Here is a 16477-nt window from a genome sequence, read left to right on the forward strand (position 1 = left end):
TAAGGCATAGACAACATTACAGAAGAGATTAAAGAGTACCTAAGGCCTGCACTCCGAGCTGACCCAGATCCCATGGGGATAGAGCTGGATTCTCAGAAGCGCGGCCAAACCTGAGAGCACAGATCCTGCCAGGAAAAAGCTGGTCCAGGAGTGCTGACACAGCTGAGAGCACAGATAAGACCACCATTTCTGTTCCAAGGGACCTGCTCAGAGCCTTCGAGACACAGGAACCAAGGTACAGTCTGGGACAGGATCCTTCTGTTTTCTGTCTGTGCCTGGAGCTGACCCTGGGCTTCAGCTCTCTGTACCTAGATCCTATGGGAAGAAAGCTTCAGTCTCAGAAGTACGGACAATCCTGAGAGCACAGGTGAGACCTCCACTTCTGCTCACATTCCTGGCCCAAGAGGAACCCACCTGAAGCCCTCAAGACACAGGAACCAAGAGGCAGTCTAGGACAGGATCCTTCCATTTTCTACCCACGCCAGAGCTTACCCCGTGCCAAAGCTAGTTCCTCCTGGGAGAAAGCCTGTCTCCAGAAGTTCTGACACACAGGGTTACAGGAGGGTCACGCCACTGTCAAAGACAGCAAGACCTGCTAGCACCAGAAATAAGCAGATGGCAAGAGGCAAGGGCAAGAACCTAAGCAACAGAAACCAAGGCCACTTGGCATCATCAGGATCCATTGATGTGAATACTCTTGGTGTCATTTGGGGAGTTTTCTGAATTCTACAGCAAAAACAAAACAAAACAAAACAAAAACAAAAAACAAAAACAAAAACAAACAACAAAAAACCCTCCATTATGTTTGATGGCATAGGAAGAAATTTTATAATGAACCCACAAAATGGACTGAAGATAAGTTCTTTTCAGGAAAGCTTATCTAAACCATGATAAAGACAAGGAACTGGTGAAGCTCACTCAGTATCTCAAGGAGACAGCCAAGCTTGATGACTTCCTGGAGCTGAATCTCAAGTACTGGGAATGGTATCTATCTAAGAAGCAAGGACGGTAGTTACCAGTTACGTTCACAATTGAAGATTCTTGAGATCTATGGACCTTTGTTTCTTTGCTAGACATAACCATGTTTGTGTTGGACACTGAAGTGGATGCCGGGCTGCCTAGCTGTGGTCTTCCAGTGCTTTGTAAATTTAATTTTGTATTTTTGAAGATCATAACAAAGCATTAAAAAGCAAAACAAAACAAAACGTTCTCTTCCCTCTGTGTTAATTTACTCTTAAAAAAATGTTCTCGGGAATTATTTATTGGGATGTTTCCCAAACCCTAAAAAATGCAAAAAAAGAAAAGTGGAGAAAAATATTTCTACCAGTGTCATCCTGTGACTTTGGAAATGAGTTTTGTCTTATGGTTTTATGCTTTTTTCTTCTTTTATAATCAGCTGCCTGAGTCTGAGACCAAATCTATCTCCAAACTAGCTAGTGTTCTCCCCCTTAAAACAAAATGCAAAACCAAAAAACCCAGACCAGCTTTTAAGTAATGACCTGGTTTTTTATGCTGAAAACTCCCAAGAGTTGTCTTTCCTTGTCAGAGTTTCTGTACTACAGTCTACCACGAAGATCTTGAATCTGGAGTTGTCAATGTTCTTTAAGAATGAAGGACATCTGTGTGATAAGGCTGTGCCCTAGATGACACAGTAACAAGCAGACTGAAATAACACTGCAGGACAAGAATATGTTTCTTTTTGGTGGCTTGTTAGAAGAAGCACTTTTGCCTAAAATTGTCATCATGAGCACAGCTTACCACAGTATTAAAAAGGCACTGTCACCAACTCCACTCTCAGAAGCATGGATAGCATTTCTGTGAACTCAACCTGGGTGCCATTGTAACCGCTAACACCAAAACATCTAGCCTATGGATTAAAAAGACCTGATACTTGCAAGACTTAAGACTTCTGCAAGTATGTAATGTGACTGTTGTATTATATTGACAGTATTGCTTTATACAGTTCTTTCATTGAAGGGAATTGCTCCTTTTAAATGAACATGGTGTACATTGTTTTCATGGGACTATTTCAGTGGTGTAAACAATAAATATTTTTTCTTAACAAAGAAAGAAAGAAAATGAGCTTTCACAGTTACAATATGAGAGAAATAGAATTGGAACAAATATGAGTTCAAGGAAAAACATTTACATGCAAGGAAAAAGACATGGGTATGCACTATGATAAAGCAAGACCATGTAAAATTGTTGTTTTGAACTTATAATGAGCACATAGAATGAAACACTGCTTTTAACTTAATATTAGCATCCTACTGTAACTCCCATTTTGTTAACATTTTATCTGTGAGCTAATATTCTAAGAATTTTGTCTATGAAAGTATTTTAAAGGACAAGAAAACGAGGATATGGAAAAAGAGGAACAATCTTCCATTGTTGGTGGGATTGCAGACTGGTACAACCATTCTGGAAATCAGTCTGGAGGTTCCTCAGAAAATTGGACTTTGAACTACCTGAGGACCCAGCTATACTTCTCTTGGGCATACACCCAAAACACATGCTCCACTATGTTCATAGCATCCTTATTTATAATAGCCAGAAGCTAGAAAGAACCCAGATGCCCTTCGACAAAGGAATAGATACAGAAAATGTGGTACATCTACACAATGGAATATTACTCAGCGATCAAAAACAATGACTTTATGAAATTCATAGGCAAATGGATGGAACTTGAAAATATCATCCTGAGTGAGGTAACCCAGTCACAGAAAAACACACATGGTATGCACTCATTGATAAGTGGCTATTAGCCCAAATGCTTGAATTACCCTAGGTGCACAGAACACATGAAACTCAAGATGGATGATTAAAATGTGAATGCTTCACTCCTTCTTTAAAAGGGGAACAAGAATACCCTTGGCAGGGAATAGGGAGGCAAAGATTAAAAGAGGCAGAGGGAACACCCATTCAGAGCCTGCCCCAAATGTGGCTCATACATATACAGCCACCCAATTAGACAAGATGGATGAAGCAAAGAAGTGCAGGCCGACAGGAACCAGATGTAGATCTCTCCTGAGAGACACAGCCAGAATACAGCAAATACAGAGGCGAATGCCAGCAGCAAACCACTGAACTGAGAACAGGACCCCCGTTGAAGGAATCAGAGAAAGGACTGGAAGAGCTTGAAGGGGCCCAAGACCCCATATGAACAACAATGCCAACCAAGCAGAGCTTCCAGGGACTAAGCCACTACCCAAAGACTATACATGGACTGACCCAGGGCTCCAACCTCATAGGTAGCAATGAATAGCCTAGTAAGGGCACCAGTGGAAGGGGAAGCCCTTGGTCCGGCCAAGACTGAACCCCCAGTGAACGTGATTGTTGGGGGGAAGGCGGTAATGGGGGGAGGATGGGGAGGGAAACACCCATAGAGAAGGAGGGAGGAGGATGTTGGCCTGGAAACCAAGAAAGGAAATAACATTCGAAATGTAAATAAGAAATACTCAAGTTAAAAAAAAAGGCCAAAAAAAGAAATAAGGTTGTTGGCTTGAGGGGTTTCTGCCCCTATCCATCCAACAATACAAATGTCTATGTCTGTTTGCTTATATGTACATATGAAGGTATTTGTGTAAGTATGCAAGCATGCATGAACACTAGTGGTGCTGATGAGACAGATGGCTCGGCCCAGCCAGAGTGGGTGTATGTGAAAGTGTTTAAAAGCTATAAAAAGCTAAATAAATAATAATAAATAAAAGGTAATGTAGCCATTTCCTGCTTTGTTCAATGTGCGTGTGATTTCTGTGTGAGTGACTCCTTCTTTTCTGGTTTACATACGATTAACCAGCCAAATCAGTAAGGGGATTCTGGCTACCTGGACAGAGAAGGGAGTACTAGCAATAAATACTTTACTTACCCCCATCCCCAACCCCTGTTGTTATCAACAAATATCAATAGGTCCAGAGGCCTGCAGCTTCAGGCCTCAGAGTAACTTAGTCAAGATAGGTATACATTATATCTAATCTCTCCCAAGGCCGAGTCTTTCCCCCACTACCTTCAAGAGAGAACCAGGGCTCCAGGTTTAGCCTCTGACAAGGAACAAAGAGAGGCAGTGAATCCATCTCCACACACATCCATCTTGAAAGCTGTAAAACAAGGCTCAGTTGTAACAAGAGGGCCAGAGATGTGTAGAGCTAAGCAGTCCCAAAGATGTGGCCTGAGCCTTCATCATTGTCTAAGCTCCAGTCTCTCTTGAGCTAGTCTGTCAAGTTGGAAGTGCAGTGTGAAATCTCTTCTTGGGGAAATGCCCCACCTGCAGCTGGCACCAGAATTACAGCCTTTGCTTTCTATTGAGATAAAATTGTTTGGGAAAATTGAAATTTCCTGGATTCCTGCCAGTCTATGTAGAGGACACTGTCCATAGACATCTGAAGGTCTCTGGTCTAGCCAGACTGACCGAAGAGTTACAGCTCTTCAAGGGGAAGCCAGAGTAAGGCAAATTTCTGCACCCCTTCTGAGGCCACTACTACCCTGGAGTTGGTGGCAGTTGGCAGAACATAATGCCAGCTAGGGGCCAACATTCGATCCACCCAGCAGAAAGTGGCTGAGGTCAGGTTTGTGAACCCTGTTGGTTAGGCCAGTTCAAGGTCCAGCCTTGAAATCTTTGGGAGAGAAACATCTTCCCTGGAGTGTTATACCTTCATAAGACAGGCACTTTTACAATCTTTAGTGAAAGAACTCATACTTTATTCTTTGTGGATAGGGCCCTACAAACAGTTGGGTGTGGGTTGGGATCTAGAAGCAGATGCTTTCTATTGACTTGGTGTGATATGTTAGGGATGCCTCAACTGCATGCGGAAGGACTTCAGGTGCTGTCTCTATGTGACTGATTATCACAGTACTCTCAATGAGTTGTTCTGGTCAAGTGTTCCAGGATAGACAACTGGCCAGGAGTAGATTTACGTGCCTACCATTCTCAATGATGAGAATTGCTGTGATTACTGAATCCATTTTACATTACAGGGTTTTCTGTCTGGAGGCACAGTCCACTACACCACATGCTCAATATTTAGATATCTAGGAGAGGGCCTAAGTGTCTCTTTGAATAAATTCATTCTCCTGAGGGTTGTTAAATTACTGCCATCAAGAGCCATGAGATTCTGCAGTAAACTCTTGTCAGATGCCGTGGCTATCATGGTGACGGACATGAGCAAGCCCAACTCCTGGAAGCAGGCTATGAAGTGTCCGGTGGTGGGTGGGGGAGGCATGCTGCTAGAACCCATGCAGAGCCAGAGCCAGTATGGGGAGGGCAGCCCAGGTACCTGGATCTGAATATGTCTGGAGTGTCCCCTTAATCAGGGCAGCAGGATATCTGGGGGTTGGTGATTGGCTATTTGTCTTTTGTGGGCCTCCTGGCCTCCTGCCTGTGTCTGGAGCTTTCAAAAAGCAGATCCAGGCCCCCTAGAAGAGCTTGCACAAATCCCTCCTTCATTCAGTTTCAACTAGACATCTCTTAAGTCTACTTTCTGGCCCTGGCAGTGAACTGGCTCCAAGTCTCCTACCTGTATAAACTCTATCAGCACTACCACTTCCTGGAGGGTCAGATTGCTATCCATTATGATCATGGCCTTGCCTCCACGGTCCTCTTTTGTAAGGATTGGATTTGGGCCTGGTTACCTGGTAGATTGTTGGAGGAAAACCTCTCCCATGAATTTACGGCACAAGAAGATAACAATCAGCTCAAACAAAATCCTTCTGAGTCTCTTGCAGGGTTTGACCCTGCTGAGCCCTTGAAACCTTTTGTTTCCTAACTATGAACAGTCTGCCTGCTACTTCTCACCTGAGTCAGGAATTAAGGCTGGCTTCCTGGTTTATTCCTAATTTATTCAGGGTCTTATAGTCCGTCTTTTGTTAAGTCTCAGCAGGGTTCCTGTGCTTCATTCTACTAAGTGGTGTACATGGGTATATAGTTTGGTCAATAAAGAAACCCAGGCCTTTTCCTCTTCTGGCTTGACAGGAATAACCTGTGTGTGTGTGTGTGTGTGTTTGTGTGTGTGTGTGTGTGTGTGTGTGTGTGTGTGTGTGTGTGTGTGTGTCTTTAATCCCACAGGCTTTCGCCTGATTCTCCTACCATGTCTGTGCTGGCGCCGACACTCTTTGGCCTAGTAGCCTCCTTCCTGTGGACTAGCTGGACCATAAGAATTCCTGTGTCCTTTTCTCCCTCACTCTCTATGCTGCATAACCAAGCTCATTCAAGACTATCTTGGGCTGCTGGTGGGAGTAGTTTGTGGGCTGTCCATTGTTCTCCTCTTCTCTGCCTTTGAGGCCTGGTACATCCATGCACACGTGGAGAGGCATGACTTCGCTGCTGAGTGGATCCCAGCTGTATTTGCCTGAGCTGCCTTCAGGAACCATGTGCTGGCTGTGTCAGCAGATGTGGCAGCTGAAAATGTGGCTAGTTGGATGGAATTGCGGCCAGTAGCACCCTATGTGGCTGCCATCTTTCTTTTGGCTCGGGTGAAGGCCTTGGCCGTTGGAAACTCGGGAGAGAATTAGACTGTCAGCAGTGCCTTCTCTGAGACCTGTGCTGGAGGCCTGTGCTGCCTCCTGTCTTGCTGCTGGGTGATGCTGCTGGTGTCCTACAAGCCCTGTGTGAGAGTGTCATCTTCATCTTTATCTTTGTGTCCTCTGGACACCTGTGCTAGACCTACCTGGGCCCCACTGGGCATTGTGTTCTCCAGATTCATGGCTGCCAGCCTTCTGGATTCTTCCCTGTACCAAATCGCTACCTCCAAGAGATACCACTTTAAAACCATGCACCTACTTTCCCTTGCTGTCCTCATTGTAGTCTTCTCTCTCCTCATGTTGATTTTCTACTTCAGTCCAGGCCAAGAAAGTCCTGTGGAATCCTTTGTCACCCTTTTACTTATTGAGGTGGCTGGTGAGCTCTACTTTCCCAGCAGGAGCTTCCTGTGAAGGAAAGTGATCCCTGCGACAACACTGGCTGGCATTCTCAATTGGTTCTAAAGGCCCCTCCATTTACTCACCTGTCTAGGGCTCCTTGTCTCCATGACAGTGATTGGAAAATGGGCATCAGGGAATATGTTTAGCATCTGCTCTGCCATCCATGGTGACAATAGCTGGCATGGGTGACAGCTGCTATGGGCAGGACTCTTCACTGTCATGAGACACAATGCTGAGTTGTGGGGGCCCTGGCCCACCAGGGAGCCCTAGGCTCCTGAGCTTTGGTTCTTTCAGACAAGGGGTCTGAGATGGGCTCTGGAACCCCACCTGCACACCTATGACTCACTTCGTCACTCTGTCCTGCAGCCCCTCTTGCCAGAGCTTTTTATTGGGAAGGACATGGGGAAAGATTCCAAAAGCTGACTGTGTACTTTCCTTTCTCCTTGCTGTATACAAAGAAACACATTTAGTGGATCAGAAAAAAATACCAGAAGCATAAGATATCCACAATGTGCATTAGCTTCTGTTTCAAGTTATTGACACATTTGGTAGCTGTTTCACCAAATGTCCAACTTTTCTTTATTTTTCTGTGGCAGCTTATGCACCAAGAAATGGGTGGCATTAATATGGGAGTCTGGACTTCCACTGTTTACTGGAATGACAAAGTCTCCTTGAAACTCAGGTCTGTCATGAGCTGCTTTGGAAGCCCCTGGTATGCTCTTTTAGGACACTGTGATTGTCTTCATTTCCTATCCAGAATTCTCTAGGATTACTGTGCTAGAATTGGAGGCAGGGTGGTGAGACAGGTCTGAGAAGTAAGGCTTTTTAATTTTTTAAAAACATCTATGTTGGGGATTGGTCTGTTGCTATGTGCTATAATGCTAAGTTTGGTCTCCCAAGTGTTGGTTATCCCAGAGACAATAGAGTCCTAATGTTGACTATGGACACAATAATACTATATGACCTAAACCCCAAGTTATTTCTGATTGGTGAATAAAGATGCCAACATAAGCAGGGTTTAAGGTTCCTGTGCTTGGGGTCAGAGAAGTATAAGGGAGAGAAGGAGGGGGAAAGAGGAGATAGCTTCCATGGGTTAAGTGAGACATAAATTAAGGCCATCTGGGTTGGCTAATTGGAGAAGAGCAGCCCAGACAAAACATGGCAAATTATATACAGGATTATTGGCTTGAAATTAGAAATAAAAGCACAGATGATAGATTTCTTCCCAGATCTTGCACTGATTAAGACTCACTATAAATATGAAGGAGATGTGTGTCATTTATCTTGGAGCTAAATGGTATTGGTGGGGTAGAAACCCCCGAGTTGAGATTGAATAATTTTGACAGCACATCTATTTGCGTGTCCACCTGTATTCACACAAATATGCAGGCACTCACACATAAGCACATGCATTCACATATGTACATAATTACACCTGCACACACAAAACATATGTACCTGCATGCACACACACACACATGTACCAGTATGTACACTCATGTGCACCTGAATATACATATACAGCTATATGCACAACTTACAAACATACTTGCATGTGCACAACTCCTTATGTCTGTATGTGCACACACACATCTGTGGGACCATATGCCCAGGCACACAGAAGAAGGGTTGGAACAGCTTCACTCCCAGAAACCTCAAAGACAGATTGACAGGGGTTGGCTCTCGCCTCCTCAAACCTGAATCCAAAGCCAGCTCTCCAAATTAACCTAGTAAAATTTACAGTCCTTATGTGCAATCACACACAAAATATACAAAGAACTCAAAAGTTAGTCAGGAGACAAATAACCCCTATTAAAAAAATGGGGGGGACCTGGGGAATAATGGCCTAAAAGAAATGTTCAACAAGTCATTGCAAATCAAAACAAAGAAGGAGTTGGGATCAAAAACTCAGGTGACAGCAAATGCTTTACTGGCGAGGATGACGGAGAAAGAGGAACACTCCCTCCATTGTTGGAAACTAATTTACACAACCCCAAGGGTTCCTCAGAAAAGACAGATTGACAGGGATCCAGCTATACCTCTCTTTGCCAAAAAGATGCCCCAACATATAAAATAGAACCGTGCTCCACTATATATTCCCCTTATTTATAATAACCCTCCAGATGCCCTTCAACAGAGGAATGGATACAGAAATGGTACATCACACTCTCCCACACTTTTATGAAATTAGTAGGCAAATAGTTTGGAACTGGAAAATATCAACCCTACATGCACTCATTGATCCATTTTACAGTCTGGATATCAAAAGTTGCAAAAAGGGGAACAAAAGAATACCCTTTTAAAACACTGAAGGACACCCTAGGCCTCCATGTGGCCCCATATATATACAGCCGCAATTTGACTTTATAAGCCAGAATACAACAAATACTGCCAGCTGCAAACCACTCTAAAGGACCCCGTTGAAGGAATCAGAGTGAGGGCTTGAGACCCCATAAACAGAAGGGTACCACTGTTGCACTGACCCTGGACTCTGACTCCTGTATATCCTGATAAAACACCACACAGCCCACACACACACACAGCACACTGGAAACAGGAAAGGAATAACCTGTATATAAAAATATTCAAGTTAATAAAGGAACAAACTTGCAATGTACCACCAGGGGCTAAACCAAAAAACTATACACATCCATCTGCATATGATGGCATTTGGGCACACAGTCGTTTGGCAAATGTTGGGATGGGAAGATTAATCTCAGGATGGGATAGGGCAATCTGGGAAATGAAATAATATTTTAAATAAAAAAAAAGAACTATAAACCCTTGTTTTTAATTTTCCCTCTGTCAGGTTTCTTTGAAGAGCAATTATGAGTGGAGACATCAGCAAATGGGAAAGAAACGAGAGGCAGTGGAGAAAGGGAAACCATGTCTGGCAGTGTAGGCAGGCAGCCCAGTCTGTGGAGGTCAAGTGAGGCCGGGGAGACTGGGGAGAGGCAGACAGTTGGAATGTCCCTCAGGCCTAGTGCACCAGTTGTGGATAGTGAAGACATGTGATTGTTGTTTCCATGGGGTCCAGGTTGTTGGTTTAAATGCACAGCATGCCTTGCCATTTTATCACACTCTACAAGTGACATTACCATTCTTTGGTTCCTCAAATATAAAGGAACAAACTTGCTGAGATGGTATTCTAAATGATTAACGATGGCAGATGCTAAATTTAAGATCAGTCTGAAACATCAAAGCCAAACAGAAAACTGGGCAGTGTTCTGTGGAAGAGGGCATAGACAAAGGTATAGTGAAGGCGGCTCCAGGGCAGGTTGGTTGGTTTTATGGGCAACATGCCACCATTTATCACACCACAAGTGTTCTCACCCACAACTTCTGGTGGCAGTGATTTGATCAGTCCAAATCTCTCATGGGTCGAGGGGTTCTGGTGGTCCTTCTCATGTCCTGGTTCCCACACCAAGATGTAATATATCCTCAAGCTGTGAGCAAACACCAACCGGAACAACTGTCTTGGTTCTTTCTGTCAGATATTTGGTCACAGCAATGAATTAATTAACACACATCCACAGCCCTCCCTTAACTTGATGGAAAGTCAGACAAATGTGATGCTGTATCAGATGTTCAATGCTTCCTTCTAGATGCTTCCGGCACTGGAACTCACTTCCCTTTTTCTCTTTATGAGTTCACATTCAGAGAGTGAGGAAAGTAAAAGCTGATGTTGCCAGCAGGCCCCAGGACTGAAGGGCAGAAGCGAGGATGATTCTCTCCATGGAATCAAATGAGAAGCAGCAGCTAGGCCCCCTAGGTAAGGCAGGAATGGGGCTTTGATGGTTTGGTGGTTTGTAGCTCCAGGTCACAGCAATTCACCTCCGGTCTCCACACACGATTGCATATATGTGCACACATGAACTCATATTTATGCATGCCTCACATATTCCCATGTGCACTTGCACATGTGAATGTGCATACACACACACACACAAACACACACACACACACACTTACTCATTCATCTCTGTTCTCCACACAAAGTTGTGTGTGTGTGTGTGTGTGTGTGTGTGTGTGTTGTGTGTGTGTGTGTGTGTGTGTGTGTGTTGAATTCCTCTGAGACAAGCTGGGGACAAGAGCCAAGAAGAGGTAGAAGTCTTTTCTAAGAGTCTTATATTCTGGAGATTTAAAGATTTCTCTGGTTTCCTGGAACCCAAAGGCTCAGACGTAGAGCCTGGATGCTGGACTTTACAGCACTAGAAATGAGGAGACTGGGACCTGAACTGCTGTTTACTAGGGATTGAAAGCCTTGTTGTGAAATACGCACTTTCTTCCACAGGGTGTGTGAGGCACGGCCATGGCCTTGTGGTGTTGCATCTGCTCTCCATCCTGCTCCTGGCGGAGCTTCTGGTGACTGTTCTCGTTCAAGGTCTGCCACAAATGGGACCGTGTACCTCTGGTCCGTCTCACTGGCTGTGAAAGCTGGATCTGGGTCATACTTAGGGGACTGAGAGGAAATAATGAGAATGGGTTATACCATAGCCTCTAGGGCAGTTCCCACTTTGGAACATAAGAAGGTAAGAGTAAAGGCATGACCCAGGTCCATTACTTCTGTTTCATTCATCACTAAGTGTCATTGTCTTCTCCTTAAATGTTATTAGAGAAAATTTTTGCTGCAAAGATCCAGAGCACCTTGTAACACACAGTAATCATTACAAAGTTTTAGTTTCTGGATTCTTTGTGCAGGTTTTAAGGATCCAAGCTCCTCAGCGAATGAGAAAATCTACAAGCAACTGATGCAACTGGGGGTTGGAGTGGGTAAGTGAGCAAAAATCAGTGTTACAGAACTGATAAAGTCGCCCTGTGATGGCACTATGCTTGAGGATTTGATCCTTTCTATACCAAGGTTTTCACTCCTGTGGGAACTTGATGTCTTAGTTGGAAAAGTGCTTGCCATAAAGAAACTGAGCATGAGTCAAGAACCTACTTTTTTTAAGAACCTACTGTTTAATGGCATGGGGAGGTATGTTTTTAATGCCAGCATTGTAGAGTACCAGAGAATCACTGGTCATCCAGATTAGTGCAATTATACATCTTCTTACACACACAAATACATGAATACATAGGTCATCAGAAAACAAATCAGAAAACAGGAAAAACAGCCAGGGTATCACCTTATGGTCTCAGGGGGAGACAACAAAGTAGGAACTCACTATTCTCAGAGGTCCTGGGGCTGTGCACAGAGTAGGCACTCGGTTTTCACAGTGACCATGCACACAGTAGTCAAGATATTCTACTGGGCTCTGGTTTGACCTCTTAAGTGCCTGTTTTCCCCCAGGATGCAGTGTCAAGTGAGGGAGGGCCCTAATCTGGAGGGCTTGAGAAGATGCATGATCATGTGCATCCAAGCATCCATCTATCCTGATCCACCTCTCCCAATAGACAGCCTTTGCCGTCCTTGCCCCTGGGAATGGACATTCTTCCACAGAAGATGTTATTACTTCTCCAAATCCCAGCGTAACTGGAAGGATTCTGTTGCTGCTTGCCAGGAAGTGGATGCTCAACTAGTCACTGTTGAGAGTGACGAAGAACAGGTATGCCTCATGGGTTCTTCATCCTGGGATCGGGCACGATCATTGAATGTGAAAGCAATGGTTGGAAAGAAAGTGTTTCTGGTTAAGGGATGTTTGCTCCACTTGGAAAGGGGGCTATGTGGGAATGAGGGTACCTAGGATGCTCTGAGTAGATGCACCAAATGCCTACATAATGCCTACATGAATGCTTCAGAGAACACCTAAAATATAAGTCATGGTCTTAGTAAAACTCAAACTCCAAGGGATCTGATGCATTCTTCTGCCCTCTATCACAACTGAACTCACACACACAGACACATAAACATAATATAAATAATATAATGAAATGTTGTAAAAGCAATTTAAGACAAAAGAGGCATTCATTGCTCAAGGTTCTGGGTTATAGTGCATGATGACCCAGAAGTCACAGCCACAGGAGCTCAAGAGATCCAGGCACATGGGATTCAGGGTGAAGTAGAAAGTGGTAAATGGTGATCCTTGGCTCACTTTCTTCATTTCCCAAGACCGAGGACTTGTACTCAGGGAATGAGTCTGCCCACACACTCATGTGGCTTTTCTCACATGAATTAATATAAACGATACCTAATATGCATGCCAAGAAGCCTATTTCCTATATGATTCCCTGTTCGGTCAAGTGGAAAATTAAACCTATCACATAATCCCAGCTGGCCTGCTAGATAAAAGATAGAATATTGTTCTCTTAGGGAAAATACTTAAGACTATGCCTTTGCCAGTTTCTGTGGTGTAAATTATGTAATCCCACTGCTCTTTGGATATCACTCCACACAGAGCTAAGAGATGCTGCACATTGCTAGCTGTGCTGAACCATCTGACTCTGGCACATTAAACCTCTCAGTTTGTGTGGGCATGCACATCACAAACACGGGCAACACTCGCAGGAACATGCGTGAAGACTTCAGCTGTGGACAATCAGTCAGCAGACCTTATTTGGCCATAGGATAGAGATGTAAGAGGGACTCAGACACTGGAGCATGTATCAAGGGCTCCTCTCAGGTATAAAAGTGAAAGTTGGGGAGACACTAGGTAGAAAATATTGGAAATGAAGTAGAAACTCTACTGACTTCTCTCTTTCCCCCCACAGACATTCCTGGATGTGTTCTTAAAGAATAAAGACTCTGCCTGGATGGGTCTCTCAGACCTGAAACGGGAAGGCACATGGCAGTGGGTAGATGGCTCACCTTTGTCAGACAGGTAGACATGGGACAAGGGAACATTACAGAGAGTGGGATGGGGTTATGCTCTACATGAGCTGAGCTCAAAGTTCCTTGTTACTCCCTAACTGCCTTAGGCTTAAGAGTCCATGTTATTCATTGCGGGTCGTGGTGTCAGTCTCCATATCCATGTTCAGATAGGATGGTGGGAAATTTAAATTCTATAATCAGAGAAGCAAAATCAATCTGAGGTTTGTTTGGGTTGTTTAAATATAGTGTGTTAAATAGCTGTGGAGGGAAATACTTCAGCCAGTAAAGTGCTGGCTTTGCCAAAATGAGCACCTGAGTTTGATCCCCAGAACCCACTTTAAAAAAAAAAAAAAAAAAAACACTAGCAGGGTTACTTGAGAGGAAGTTGAAGGCTTGTCATAAGACAAAGAGTAAAGGAGATGTTATCAAAAGAGAATTGTGGGGCCTGGAAGATGACTTAGTGGGAAGAATGTTTATCATGCAAGTATGAAGATCTGAGTTAAGATTCTCAACAGACAAAAGCATTTTAAAACCCTGGGTGGTGGTGTTAACATGTACGTGTAATACTGCTGCTGAGTGTGGTGTCTCATGCATGTAATACTAGTGCTGAGGAAGCAAAGACAGGATAATTCCTAAAGACTACTGACCAGCTAGTTAGCTTCTTTGGTTAACTTCCTGTTTAGCAAGAGACATTTTCTTTAAAAATAGAGGGTTGAGGCTAGTGAGATAGTTCATTTAGTAAAGTGCCTATCATGGAAGCATAAAGATTGAGTTTAGATTCACTGCACCCTCAAAATCTGGGGTGATAGCAACCATCTGTTATCCTAGCACAGACAGATCTCTGGTGCTCACTAGCCTAGGCAATCAGTGGCCTACAGGTGCAGCAAGGAACCATGTTTCAAACTATGATGTGGATTGAGTACTCATGTGGATTCCGGCACTCCTGACTAAGGGGCAGGCAGGTCTTCGAATTTGAGGCCAGCCCAATCTACATGGAGAGTTTCAGGACACACAGAGATCCAAAGGGAGAACCTATTTTAAAATAAATGTAGAGAGAAGAAATGAAGGAAGGAAGGAAGGAAGGAAGGAAGGAAAGAAGGAAGGAACAAAGGAAAGAAGGAAGGAAGAAATGAAGGAAGAAAGAAAGGACAGGAAGGAAAGAAAGAAAGAAGAATGAAAAGAGAGGACAAAATAAGGAGAAAAATGGGAGTAACCAAAGCAGACCCTCTATGTCAACCTCTGCTCTCCAAATACAAGTATTCAGACATTTACACAAACATATATACACTATAACCCCCCCCCACACACACACACGCACAAACACACACAACTTATGAACACACCTGATGTTGACATGTAGACATATGCTGATGCACTCTTCATCATGGATATACATGAGCAAACAAATGTACTCACACAAAGTCACACACAACACACGGAGAGAAATCAGATTGAGAGAAGGAGGATTGAAACATAGAGAAGAAACATTACCTTTTTAAGTCATTTAATGGGTTCTGTGTAAGGGATATCTACAATGTGTTTCACAGAATGTACCTTAACACAGGCTCAAGTTATTATGGGTGTAAAGTTTTGTGTGTGAAGCATGTGGACATTTATGTGATGAATGGGTGTGTGAAACTGCATGTATACTGTTTGCTTGTGTGTGTGTGTGTGTGTGTGTGATTTTAAATTACTGTTTAAAAATTTTGTGTGTTTGTGAGTATGTATGTGTCTGTGATGTGTGCATAAGACAAGGATAATTAAATATAGATGTATTTCCAACTAGGTTCAAGTGACAGGATCCCCATGGTTCACTCTTACATGAGTTCTGGAAAACTAACTTAGGTTATCTGGAAAAGCAGCAAGCATTTTTAATGTCTAAGCCATCTTTTCAGACACATTTCATTGTATTTATACCCCAAGTGTGTATAAATGTATACCCAGAGCTGCTTGTTGTACTCAAAAGGCCAAAGAGAAAGAGTTTATATCACCCCTTGATGGTGTGGCAGGAGACCAAGGACCTGACCTCTCGATGTGGAGATAACATCTGGATAAAGGCCTTGGTTAAAGTGTTAAAAAAAAGAATTAGATGATGTTGGTCAGGGAGGCTTTAGTGAGTGTGTTAAAGTGTGTTAGTGAGATCTAGGTGCTGTCTTTCCTAGCTTGCCTTGTATTGATGTGGTGAAAACCATGACCAGAAACAGTGTGGGAAATAACAGATTTACTTCCTCTTACAACTCCCAGGTCACATCCCATCACTGAGAGAGGTTACTGCAGGGACTCAAGACAGGAAATAAAACAGAAATCATGGAGGAACAAAGTCCACTTGCTTTTCACAGCTTACAGACTATGGCTGTGACAGAATCTCATGTCTCCTTGTCTTTGAAGTTTCAGGAGGTATTGGAAAAAAAGGGAACCTAACAACCTGGAAATCAAGACTGTGCAGAGCTCACACTTGAAGGCTGGAATGACAACAAATGTGACAACAAGAAATTCTGGATCTGCAAAAAACTTGAAACTTCCTGCTCTAACAAGTGATGACAAACTCCCTCCATTGCCCCCACAGTCCCAAACCCCTGTCAGAGAGCAGACTTTACCTATAGCTATTCTACCTATAGCTATAGCCAGTTCATTCTACTTGTCTGTGGCCATTGATATCTTGACCAGATCTGTGAGATGTTCCTCTGGCAGGTACCTTGTCCCCTGCCTTGTTCCTGGACCAGTGTGTTTCCTTGACCTCTGCTGTATAGTCTTCTGAGGTCTGCAGGTTCTCATGGGGTTAGTAGTTATGGCTCTGATTCACTGTTGCCA

General features: G+C 43.6%; 1 protein-coding gene across 1 annotated transcript; it reads left to right on the forward strand.

Annotated features, from left to right (window-relative positions):
- Positions 1 to 5103: 5103 nt before the first annotated feature.
- Positions 5104 to 16204, forward strand: LOC116885842 (CD209 antigen-like protein E). Its single transcript, XM_032887181.1, is given in 7 exon segments — positions 5104 to 5269; positions 11210 to 11299; positions 11617 to 11688; positions 12313 to 12464; positions 13567 to 13676; positions 16055 to 16095; positions 16098 to 16204. Coding segments are annotated over 7 exon segments (738 nt in total).
- The last annotated feature ends 273 nt before the right edge of the window (positions 16205 to 16477 follow it).

The sequence above is a fragment of the Rattus rattus genome, chromosome 16 (genome assembly GCF_011064425.1).
Source record: "Rattus rattus isolate New Zealand chromosome 16, Rrattus_CSIRO_v1, whole genome shotgun sequence".
Taxonomy (NCBI): domain Eukaryota; kingdom Metazoa; phylum Chordata; class Mammalia; order Rodentia; family Muridae; genus Rattus; species Rattus rattus.